At 36.1% G+C, this 13,231-nt stretch overlaps 1 protein-coding gene across 1 annotated transcript in view; it reads left to right on the forward strand.

The window, feature by feature from the left end:
* The window catches only part of LOC107092330 (ras-specific guanine nucleotide-releasing factor 2-like), a 45,566-nt gene that overhangs the window by 3,042 nt on the left and 29,293 nt on the right, over positions 1-13,231 (forward strand). Inside the window, exons 3-7 of the mRNA XM_015386739.1 lie at positions 376-523; positions 10,477-10,566; positions 10,658-10,794; positions 12,488-12,604; positions 12,734-12,813. Coding sequence (XP_015242225.1) covers positions 376-523; positions 10,477-10,566; positions 10,658-10,794; positions 12,488-12,604; positions 12,734-12,813 — 572 coding nt within the window. The remainder of the gene's footprint in view (positions 1-375; positions 524-10,476; positions 10,567-10,657; positions 10,795-12,487; positions 12,605-12,733; positions 12,814-13,231) is intronic.

Genomic DNA, 13,231 nt, shown 5'->3' on the forward strand with positions numbered 1-13,231 from the left:
TACTACATTTTCTACATTAGTTTTTTCCTTTAATGTTTGCCTAAGGTGCATTAATGTTTCAGCTCACATATCATATTTAAAGCAAATTTTAATCACTATTACAAAATCAATCCAAATGCTACTGAAATCTCAGTACAGTTTCAACACAGTTTATTATATTTATTCAACTGAGGCTGGATCTTTGGAAAAAAGGAATTGTCTCCTGACCTACTGTTTTCTCCAAAGATTTCAATAGTTAGGAAATGATAAAGATCAGATTATCCTATGATGTGTTTCTCTTTTTGGAATTTTTCTTCACTGTGTGATTATTCCAGATTAAAAACATAGTGTGCTAATAGAACTGTTGTTTGCATATAAAATATTCCTGTTTTGCAGTTATTCAGATATCATAATTGAAAGAGAAGTCCTGATGCAGAAGTACATCCACCTTGTGCAAATTGTGGAGACTGAAAAGGTGGCTGCCAATCAGCTGCGGACTCAGCTGGAGGACCAGGACACTGAGATCGAAAGGCTTAAATCTGAGGTAAGTCATACATTTTTCTGTCCATAGATGCATGCATAATTTACATTTGTTGTTTCAACTTCCCTCAAGTTAAGTTAGTATATGTGATAGCTTCCAATACCCATCCCATCATGCACATGTGGAGACCAGTTGATTGGATTTTATGTCATTTACTGAAAGAGGAAGTCAACAACACCCAAATAGGGCAGTGAGCTTCCCTACTGGTCCACTAGTCACTCTGTGTACACAGCAGAGTGCTGAACTGACTTTGTAATTTACAAATACTTTTTACAGTGAGTTTTGACAACATATTTTCTTTTTGTGAAATGTGATCTTATAGTGGTTTTGATAATAAATCATTGAAATGAATTTATTACATCGAAGAAAATGTAAATGCAGCCTATGAGAAATTTATGGATATGTTTAATATGTCGTACAATAAGCACTGCCCAGTAAAGAAATTTAAAGAAAGCATTAAACAGATAAATAGTCCATGGGTGACTGAGGGGTTGAGGAGGGCGTGTATGAAGAAGAACTCATTGTATAGACATTTTCTTAAAAAAAGGACAGTGGAAGCAGAAGCAAAATACAAGAGGTACAAAAATAAATTAACTAATATATTGAGGTCTTGTAAGAGGGAGTACTACAATAAATTGCTGGAAGGAAATAAAAACAATGTTAAAGGTATATGGACTATCTTAAACAGTATTGTGAGAAAGGAGTCAAAGGGAACAAAATTACCGGAATATTTTACTGAAAAGGACAAAATTATAAAGGATATGGCTGACGTTGCAAATGGTTTTAATAGGTTCTTTGTCAATGTTGGACCTGAGCTTGCGTCAAAAATATCAGAGACAAATACATCTGTCTGCGAAGACATGGGGGAAAGGAACCCATACACAATCTTTCTGGGTGCAGTGACTGAGACTGATGTTAGAGAAATAATACAAAACTGCAAAAATAAAACCTCTGCTGACTGGATGGAAATAGATATGAAAACTGTTAAGATTGTTATGGAAGAAATTATTAAACCACTAACTTATATTTGTAACCTGTCCTTTCAAACAGGTACATTTCCAGACAAAATGAAAATAGCCAAAGTTATTCCACTGTTCAAAAACGGAAACAGACACCATTTTACAAACTATAGGCCAGTTTCTTTACTCCCTCAATTTTCCAAAATAATTGAAAAACTATTTACCACTAAACTTGATATCTTTATGGAAAAACAACATATACACTGACAATCAATATGGATTCAGGTCAAACAGATCAACATCCCAGGCACTACTACAACTCATGGAGGAAATCACAGATTGCGTTGACGATAAAAAAGTGGCAGTTGGGGTTTTTATTGATTTAAAAAAGGCTTTTGATACCATTGACCACAACATATTGCTGACCAAACTAGAAAGGTATGGGATAAGGGGAGTTGGGTTGGATTGGATAAGAAGCTACTTAGGAAATAGACAGCAATTTGTTCAAATAGGGGAACATAAATCAGAGCTCTTGGAAATTACATGTGGAGTACTACAGGGTTCAGTGCTGGGCCCCAAATTATTTATCATTTATATAAATGACATCTGTAAAGTTTCAAGGGCACTGTCATTGATTTTATTTGCAGATGACACAAATGTATTTTGTTCGGGCGAAAGTTTACCGCAGATCTTGGAGCTAATTACAACAGAAATGAATAAATTTAAAATTTGGTTTGACAAAAATAAATTATCTCTTAATTTGGACAAAACAAAGATTATCATATTTGGAAGAAAGAATTCTGAGATTAATGGAAACATTTCAATTGATAATAAAGAAATCAAAAAAGTGAATGAAATAAAGTTTCTTGGTGTGATTTTAGACCACAAGATCTGCTGGAAACCACATGTAAGCTATGTGAAAAATAAGCTTGCCAAATGCTGTGCTATTCTTAGCAGGGCGAGTCATATATTGAACCCAAAATCACTAAAAATGCTTTATTTTTCATTGTTTTTGCCATATTTGATTTACTGTGTTGAAGTTTGGGGTAACATCTATAAGAGCACATTACAATCCATATGCACACTACAAAAAAGAGCAATAAGAATAATATGCAAAGCAGGATTTAGAGAGCACACCAATCGATTATTTATACAGCTATATGCATTAAAATTCACAGACCTGGTAAAATTCAAGACAGCGCAAGTAATGTATAAAGTAAAAAACAAACTAGTGGCTAAAAATATAAATGAATTGTTTCAAGAACGAGATGAAAAATATAATTTTAGAGGAGATGCAGTATTCAGAACGAAGACGGTACGAACAGCGATGAAAAGAATGACTATATCAAGTAGTGGAGTGGAGTGTGAACATAAACTTGTTTAAGAGAAGGTACAAAAAATTACTTTTGGATAAATATGTAGAAGAGGAAAGATAAAAAATAGGTAGATTAATATGGAAGAGTAAATGTAACTAGTTAAATGAGCAACTTAGGTCTCTTGAATCATTAGGGATGGGAAACTTAAAAGTTTATACTTCGTCCCATTCCTTTTCGAACAATTTATTATGGTTTATGTATTCATTGTGTTGTGTTGTAATTACACATCTTATATTGTTTTGTTGTTCGAATAAACTGAACTGAACTGAATGAATTTATTACAATTTGGTCTTTCTTTTACAGATGAAATAAATTAGAAAAAATAAATACAGAGAGCAGTCAAAATTAATTATTAAATTACTTTAAGTCGTAGGAAAGTCATATCTAAATTTCAAATCATTCGGGCTTAAACATGTATATAAATGTACTCTTTATCAGAAGATATTGTCCGAAAAGTTCGAAAATTTCGATTTAAAAAAATATCCTGTCTTAAAGTCTGTGGGTTTTTTTTTCTCATTATCTTATTCAGGCCAGTTAGTTATATGTCAGCTTGTACACCTAAATTCGGCCAATCGTATATCAACAGTCATCTGTCAATCAAATTTTTTCGGTCATATAAATCTTGATTCAAATGTTGCAGCTAATATATGCTGCGGTTGAAATAAGAATAATTTACTTTACCATTGAGTTCCGTCCCAGCGTTCACGGGGATGGATGTCTGTGTCTTCGGCAGGTATAGAGCTAACAGAACTGGCAGCGTTGCGAGGCAAGGGCTCAAACATGTACGGCTGTAAGCCTTCTACACAAAACAAAGCTTCTGCTGCCCTGGCGTCCTCTTTCACAACATCTTTATCCCCATTTTTCCTCCTCTAAATAAATAATGTATGATGGAGGAGACTCATCCACGACCTCCGACTCAAAACTCTCCTCCTCTTGCATGTTTCCGCTGTCCATAGCGTTCCTAGACAGTTTCGTTTCTAAGTCACCAATTTAGTGCTACTTGGTCCCAATGTAATTTCCCATTGGGAACCTGCTTGCACTAAGATGATAACTGCTTATTAAGATGCTTCAGACAAACAGCCACAACCAAAATGTTGTCTTTTTTGCACTTAAAAATGTGTCTAGAAAACTCAAAAGTTAGGCTACAATACAAAACACATTTAAAGGTAAAATCCTGCAAATAGCAAACACTGCAAGTTAACTGCAAGAAAAGCTGCAACCACAGTGATTATTGCAAAAAACAGCAAAGTGGAAACATACTGTAAACACAAATCCCGTTACAAATGCATAGATGTTGCAAAGACATAAACACATAAAACACATACAAAGCCAAAAAAGGCTACAAGAGGTATTAACAAGTGCAAGTTAAGAAAAGCTGCAAACTGGTTTCGCACAATGAAAGTGTCGTAGACCGCAAGGGTACAACTTGGATAGCCAACCAGACCCCAAATTGCATTCTCTCTAAAAGACATCAGTTTTTTTCACCAAGTTTTTCTTTAAATATTTCTAAACACTTACACTAATCTTTCTTAGAATCCTGTTTATGCTGTTACTAAGGGTCTGGTCCCAAATTAGTTAATGATTGTTTCCTCTTAGCAGTCTGGAGCACTTTCATCATGCAGCACTAGTTTGCACCTTTTCTTAATTTGTAGATGCATCACTATCAACAGCCTTTTTCCTTTGGCTAAGTTTCATTGTGTTTGATTTGATCAATGCGTTTTCTATTTTAATATTTAGGCCTGCTAATCTAATTTTTAGTTACATACTCTGATTTTGAGTTTTCAGGACCTTTTTAGTTTGCTGTGAAGCATATGAAATAAAATTTATGTAGGACTCTTGCATAAGTATTATTTTTCCCACTATTTTTCAGTCATGTTTTATATTCACCAACCTGCCCACACAGCACTGCATTCTGTCTCGGTTTTACAAATCAGAAAGGGTTAAGCTAAAAGGCGCCTATAAAGAAACCTATACATTGTATATATCAGTGTCACTGTCTATGTTGTAGGTTGTTTTCTGTTCATTGCAGTGAGCGAGTGGGCGTGAGCAGTGTTTGGCTGTTTCTGGGTGTAGGAGGCCTTCAATAAAGATAGCTGATCAGCCTCCACTCCGATAGCCAAACTCTTCAAACATGCATTGTTTCTGTTGCTGCACAGTAAATCACATTCATGTGTACACATAAAACCCAACAGACCCTTACCACATTGTCAATCAAAATAATTCCCCTGTCTCCTCTGCCCCTCAAACACATTAAAAGAATCTAGTTAGCAGTTTACAATAATTAGATGATCTTCCCCATTTTGCTTTCGTAAACTATAATTGCTCTTAATACTTAAAAACCATTGAAAAAAAAGTCCAAACAATGAAAAAAAAAAAAGAATTCCTGGCAAAAGAAAAAACACACAAAAAACATGTGTTTTGATCCTTTTTGTTGAACAAATGCTTTTGCCCTGGTCAAAACCAGTTGGAATATTCCTTTCTCTAAATTAAGCATATTTGAAACTGTTAAGGCAAGAAAAAAAATAAGTTAAATGTGTTAAGGAGGGATTATTAAAAAAAGGTATTGTAACGATTAGGAAAATCAAACATCACAACAGTCTAATTGTGAGAGATGTTTACAAAGACTACATTTACCTTTAGCTTTGTTGGTTATCTTTGCACTGCCACCAAAAGGTCAGCAAACCTGAGCAAACATGACTGGGTATGTTGCTGTAAATTAGGTTTAGAACGTCAGGGTGATGCCCAATAGCAATGTCTTATCTGTGTATACTGAAGTAAATCTTAAAACGAACTGATGAAGCATATTAATGGCAGGAACAGTACAAAGTTAATGCCATCTACCAGAGATCTGGAGTCAGCAAATTATCTCTATATCATGTATTTGTTCTGCCCTGAAGCAGGTGAGTCCAATCTGCAGAGCAAATTAACCTTTGCAGATTAGTCTTAGTTAGAACCTTTAAAATTCCAGTATTATAGAGTGTCCCCTGGGCTGCTTAGTGGCACAGTGGGTAGCACTGCTGCCTTGCAGTAAGAAGGTTGCAGGTTCGCATCCTGGCCTGAGGTCTTTCTGCATAGAGTTTGTATGTTCTCTCTGAGCATGTGTGGGTTTTCTCCTGGTACTCTGGCTTCGTCCCACAGTCCAAAAACATGACTTTTAGATTAATTGGCTTCTCTAAATTCTCCCTAGGTGTGAGTGAGTGCGTGAAAGGTTGTTTGATCTGTTTGTCTCTGTGTTGCCCTGTGATGGACTGGCAACCTTTCTAGGGTCTACCCCACCTCTCGCCCGTAGACAGCTGGAGATAGGCACCTGCTTGGGATTAAGCGTGTCAGAAAATTGATGGATAGAGTATCCATACACCCCCCCTTTTTGTTGCCAAACCAGCTCTCATCTCAAATTTGAGACGTGGGCAATTTGTAATAACTTCTTCCATTGCTTGTGTCCATAGCCTAGGTGTGATTGCACACTGCTGGAGCTTTTAGTGATGGCAAGTACTGGTGCCCTGACTGGACTGGACCTCCATATTCAGTGCACCCTGTCAATTTTCTGTTAGAACTACCTTTAACATGTCCCTTGAATTAGACCTGGTCTGCCCAAAATCGGTCCTCGAGGCCTGCTGTCCAGCAGTTTTTAGGTTTCTCTGGTTCATTGCAACTGATTTCCATTGCTATCTGATTAAAAACCCTTAGATGAATTGCAATCATCAGAAGCTGCTATGCAAGCTGCCTCTCTCCCAGCCAGAACCTGCACGCCATGTTGCTTATTCATTGGTGTACTAATCTGGGGGGACAATGGCGTTGTGTGTGAGAGTTGAACATGCAACCAGAGGGTTAGTCGTTCAAACCTCAGTTCTTGTGTTCATTCTCGTTGTGTCCTTGGGAAAGACTATTGCCTACTGATGGTGGTTGGAGGGCGTGGTGGTGCTTGTGTGATTGTTAAATGTAAATAAGTATTAAATATGACACCATTTTTCCCAGTAAATATAAATATATTTCTAGAGACATTTCCACCAGATACTGGTAACAATCCATGCAATCCACACATACAAAGAAATCAGAAACCATACAGTAGATGCCCAAACATAAAGTTATATGTAGCAAAGTGATATGACACAGGGAAAAAGTAGTGAACACAGATAGAAATTTATTTAATGCTTTGTACAAAAGCATTTCTTGACAATGACAGCTTCAAGACGCCTCCTGTATGGAGAAAGTAGTCACATGCATTGCTCAGGTGTGATTTTGGCCCATTCATCCACAACAACAGTCTTCAAATCTGGAGGGTTTCGTGGGCCTCTACTATGAACTCTGATCTTTAGTTATTTTCATAGGTTTTCTATTGGACTCCAGTCAGGTGATTGGCTAAGCCATTCTAGCAGCTTTATATTCTTTCTCTAAAACCAATTCAGACTTTCCTTGGCTATGTGTTTGGGGTCATTGTCTTGCTGAAATGTCCACCCACGTTTCATCTTCCTCATCCTGGTAGATGGCAGCAGATTTTTACCAAGGTGTCCCTCTACATTTTTTCCATTCATCCTTCCTTTAATTATTTGAAGTTTGCCAGTACTATACCATACCAGATGAACATTATTTATTACGCAGAGTAACAACAAAAAAATGGCTGTTTAAAAGACTTTTTAAGAATTTAAGTTAACAATATGCTTCTAAGAGAACAATAATAAAGAAGTTCTTGATTGTTGTCCTACTTTTAATTATTCAAAATACACGTATGACCCTGACATAACCAGGAGGAACTCCAAAGTTATACTTATTTTCACAGAGACACGTTTCAAATTCAATTTTGCTCTTAGAAGTGTCTTATTTTTTCAGTTGGAATGCTGTTTGCTTAATGGGCAGCTGGTAAACTCCCCATAAATCAAAGCTTCTCTGTGGTTTCCAATTTGGTGTCTGCTCATTTGTGCCTGTAATGGCTTGTCTAAACACCCTACTTGCATGTGCAATCTTGTCTTTGAAAAGAAATAACACACTGGCAGTTGTAAATTTCCCCTCTAGCAACAAGTGTGCTACTTTCCATTAATGTGTATTTTTGTGGTGAAACTCATTGTCTAACTTAAGGAATCCTGGCTTAACAAAGAAAAATGCTGATGAATGTATGTTTCTGTAGAAAACATCTGCATGTTTAATAGAGCTGCTCGTGAAAAAAGGATTAGAACTTAAGAGGAAATGTGCAGCTGGTTATTGCTCTCATTAAGAATTACTAGTGTTGTTTGTTGCTTGTTTTCGTTTGTACTACATGTGTGTTGCTTGTAGTTCATGAATATTTAAACAAAGTAGCTACTATTACTATCATGACTTGGCAGATTGGCTCTTCTTTGCTCTGGTGAATGGGAAAATGAAGATCAAGAAGTGTGGCAGAAAATATGTTTGCTCTTATTTATCAAGCTTTACCAAACAACTGAGGAAACGATGCTGTTAATTGGGATGAAAATAGAAACAAAGAGGGTGAAAAATGTTATGCTGGAATCAGAGTATCAGTTAGGAGTTTATTTCTATGCTGCTTCCAGTTTATTCTAAAGCCACACAACATCTTTAAATATATAACACCATCTTTTTTTGGCAGCTCGATAAAGATGTATAAAAGCCTTAGTAATGTCAAACATAAGTGCAGGTCCATGTCCTTACACAAAAAATGTACGTCAATCCAGCCTTCTACTTATCTCTTAACCATTGCTAGTGCATGCCTAACTCTAAACCAGACCTACAATTAATTCACACATTGCTTTATCCATTTACTGATTAATGTTTCCATATTGATACTGGTATCTATTTGTTGCATACTTAGACAGTCACATAATTTATGTAACTGCTATAAAAAATGTTTTTTGATGACAGCAATCCGATATGAGATCTGACTGCATTGAAAAGAATCAAGAAAATTCTGAATCAAGAAATTTTGATTCAAATAGGTTTTTGAATTTTGGTTGATGCCCAGCCCTACTAATCTCCAAACCAAGAACAAAACTTGTCTTCAAGGGGAAGAGTTTATTGGTAATAAGATAAGGGAATTACAGCAATAACGTTATATTAAAAAAATATATGCAGTGAAGTGAGAGAAAACTGTGCGGATCCTGTTTCTAGATTTACAGGGATTGTGGTAAAAAACAGAAGCAAAGCAAAGATTTTTGGCTGTTATAGTAAAAAATAAGAGCTATTTTCCTACTAGGGGTTTTACAGGGTGATATAAAGTAATAACAGCTGTTTTGCTAGTAAGTGCTGCCATCTGTGATTTCAAATGGTTTATTATTCATTAACATTGGTTTTTATGTCATGGAATAAATCCAGTCTTTTTTAAAGTGAAATGTTTGATTAGTTTTTAAATTTTGCAAGACAGCATGCAATCAAATTTCAAGTGCTTTTTCTCACCCTAACAGGGGGTGATAAAAACTATGAAGGTAGCTTTATTTGCAGTGTCTGTTCTAATGCTAAATTTTTATCACATTGTGAACATAGTTTTAAAGAGTTCAGCAAACAGACCAGCTACTTTCTATAAATGCATTTGTTTTCTCCATTGTTAAATGTGTTCTTTGCTTTATTTCAAACAAATACTTATTTAAGGGAATATTTTTCTTTTTTTGTCCATTTTATGTTTATTTATTTTTTTCCTAATGATATGATCAGTTACATATGCTTTTTGTCACATGCAGAACAGGTTGATGCTTTCTGAGTCTCACTCTCAAAATGAAAGCCAGGATTTGCTTGCTGTTAGCCAGAAAAGGCTTGCTTCCCGGCTTCTTTCTTGGCTCTCTTTCGGAATGAAGGTCCAAGCTTTTTCAGTGAGGAGGAAATCTGATTGATATCTGCTGAAAACACACAACATGTCTTTGAGTGCTCTCTAACTGAGCACATACTGTGATTTTCAGCCAATTAGCTCAGTTCAATTAGCTTAGAAGTAAAATGGAGCACCCACATTTCTTCCATTAGATATTGCTCTGGAATTACAGCACATTTGCATGTTAAAGAAATACTGTTGTTTAAAAAAGTGTGTGTTTCTGTATGAGAGAATCGGATCCTCAGACTACTTCTCTGACATGACAATTAATTGGAGGTTTGACATTGTGCCTGTTCATGATCCCCCTTTCCTTTCAGCCCTCTGCACTTGTTTGGGCTATTTGACACTGGAAAAGAAAGCAAGGATCATACACTGCATAAATGTCTTTGATAACGTGACGAAATCTCGATTATCAAAAAGGTTGGAGATAGAATCTGTGGGCCAGGCTTTTAGAACTTCCTTTAGGGAGATTTGTATTATCTCATCTCTGTTGGGTTAAACTTCACCCCCGCAGGTCAAACTTAACATTATTTCAGATAGGCAGTTAATGTCAAAAATGTTTTCATTATCATTGTTAGCATATAGTTTGATTACATTTGAGGTTTGTAGTCGGCTTCAGATTTAGCTCTAAATCTGTGTTGAAATGATTAAACACTCTCTGAAGCTGGCAGCTGTTTTTGGTTTCTGTCAATATTTACGTCAATGCAAATATTCACCATCAGCCCCTTCAAAAAATTTATTTAACTTAGCAATATCTTTGGTAAGAAATTATGAATATATATCTTATTGATCTGCTTGTTAAGTGACATAATCTGAAACGCTTTGTCCTAAAAGATTGTAGCTTTAAACAAAACTAAGGAGCGGATGCGGCCTTATCACATCTACCACGAGAATGAAGATCCTGACATCAAAAAGATCAAAAAGGTAAATGCTATCATGTTCAGAGTTATTTCTTATTTTCCATATCTACAGGCACCTTTAAAAGCTTGACATTTGTCAACATTTCTGTCTGCAGGTTCAAAGTTTCATGCGCGGCTGGCTGTGTCGCAGGAAGTGGAAAATCATTGTCCAGGACTATATTTGTTCTCCTCACGCAGAGAGCATGAGGAAGAGGAACCAGATTGTCTTCAATATGGTGGAGGCAGAGACAGAGTATGTAAATACATTATGCCTTGAGCAACAGTATAATTTGCATCTAAATTGTCACCCTTGTGTGGTTATCTCCAATGGAAATACTGTGATAACAATGTTGGAGCTCTTTAAATGTAATTTTACTTTAGATTAAATTATATACATTTAAATAAGTTAAATTAGGAGAAGCAGCTAAACATATATTTGACATTAAATTGTTTTAAAGATGGCTCTTTGATCAAATTATTTTATATCATACAATATAAATTATAATTTGCACAGTTAAGGTTTAAAAGAAGCAGGTTTGTTTAAGAATATATCAAGACTTTTTGAGAACAGTTTTAGCTTATTGTAATATTAATATATTTGGCAAATTCATTTGTTTACAATTATAAAATGTTGTATTACTTTTGTCCGAGGTGATTATTATTATTTTTTGCTAATATGATGGCTTATCTGGTGTCCTGGCAAACTATAAATATCAGATGTTCTGCCCTGGGGCCTTTGTTTTACTGATTAAAATTGATGAATGATCACTAAGGATATTCAGAACGGCAACTGACAAAATTTTTATGGGTAGTACTAAATGTAGACCTGACGACATGTATCAGCCTCAGATTTCAAAATTGACTAGAAGGCATCAGTTGTCCACCTGGTCCTTCTAATCTTTAAACCCAGCAAACTAACAGCTATAAAAGGAAAATAAATCCTCTGCATGTCCTTGTTCTAAACTTGAAACAGTAGTTTACAGATTCCAGTTGTTAAATATACCAAAATCCTTTAACTTCTAAATCTTTCCCTTGTGAATGTAGAGGCAATTTTAATTCTGTTGTAAAGTTTATTTAAATTGAACTTAACCAATTTCAGTAAATCCCTTTTCTCCTTATTTGTCTCATTTTTATTCAAGCGCTGCTTACCAAAGCAAAGCACTCTTGCATATGTAAATGTAAAACTAAGAAGTAAAGTCTGACTTGCAATAAGACTGAATGCTCTTGCTAGAGCTGGTTGAGTTCATTTCAAATTATGCTCCACTTTTGCCGAATTTAGATGCTAAGCTCTTAAAGTTACATTTATACACATTTCTGTAAATGATCACTTTAAATGCTATGAAATCCTCTTAATTCCAGACCTTACAATTTACTCTTGTATAACAGCTGTGCATTATAAATCTCACAGTAAATTCCTAATGCTGAAACAATCATTTTAACTTATTGGAACTAAGGAACAAAGCTAAACTCCTGAAACACGACCCCACAGGATAACCCCCCCTCTACCAAACTTTGCAGTTGGTACAGTACAGTCAGACAAGTGCTGTCCTCCAGGCAACCACCAATTACTGGTAAGTCCATCAGATTACCATATCGGTTTACTTCTTTAGAGTCCAGTGGCCAGTGCAATCAAACTTTTGAGGTTTATTCTCCCTCCTTGGTTTGCAAGCTGACAAATTTGTTTTGCATTATAGCTGCAGCCAAAGTAACCCATAACCTTCTTCAGTCTTCTCAACCACCAGCAATTTATTTGTACAATTTGGAGGTGTTCCACGTCACCACAGTTTGGAGCCCTGTTCATCAGGATGCAGTTGCATCCCACTCTGTATTTACAATAGGGCTTCTCATGCTGTTATATATACTTTTTTGACATAAGATAATCAACATTGCTTATTATGAACTATTGTTAAGCCACCATCGTTTAACTATGTATATGTATTTAACAGGTATGTCCACCAGCTCTATATCCTGGTCAACTGTTTCCTTAGACCTCTGAGAATGGCTGCCAGCTCAAAGAAACCTCCAATCAGTCATGATGATGTCAGCAGCATCTTCCTCAACAGGTGTGCTGGTATATCGTGTGAAAAATGAAACCAAAAGGTTTTCTCAGCTTTTATATAATTTTCTCTAATGTCAGTAACACAAGAGAAAAAAAAAAAACACATAATAAGATGTTTTTATTACCTCTTTAGTGAGACCATCATGTTCCTACATGAGATTTTCCACCAAGGCTTGAAGGCTAGGATCGCCAACTGGCCAACTCTGGTGTTGGGTAAGCTGTTACTTGGCTTCACATATGGCACAGAATGTACAAACACAGTCCATGCTCTCACTATCAGAAGGTGGTGGGTAACAAGAAGCCTGCCATTTTAGTGATTTCCGTCTCAGTATTTCTCAATCAGACGTCACTGTTCATGTCACTCAGCCCTATACACAAAAATACCCATGTTCCTATCTCAGTCTGCACTGAGCAGACTCTTTGTCTTGATAGACAATAACAATCCACACCAAATCCATCTCACCATCTCACCCCCTAAAAAAAGAGCCGTGAGCAGATAAGCATCACCCTGGAGACAGAGGCTGACAGATGTGGTGGGAAATCACTAGTGACAAATTACAACAGGGGAAGAGAGCGCTGATTAAACTTGTCGACCTGATGTGACTCTTCCTTTCAGGCAGAATCTACTCTT

This window comes from Cyprinodon variegatus, unplaced genomic scaffold (assembly GCF_000732505.1).
Source record: "Cyprinodon variegatus isolate N-32 unplaced genomic scaffold, C_variegatus-1.0 Scaffold17, whole genome shotgun sequence".
In the NCBI taxonomy this organism is placed as follows: domain Eukaryota; kingdom Metazoa; phylum Chordata; class Actinopteri; order Cyprinodontiformes; family Cyprinodontidae; genus Cyprinodon; species Cyprinodon variegatus.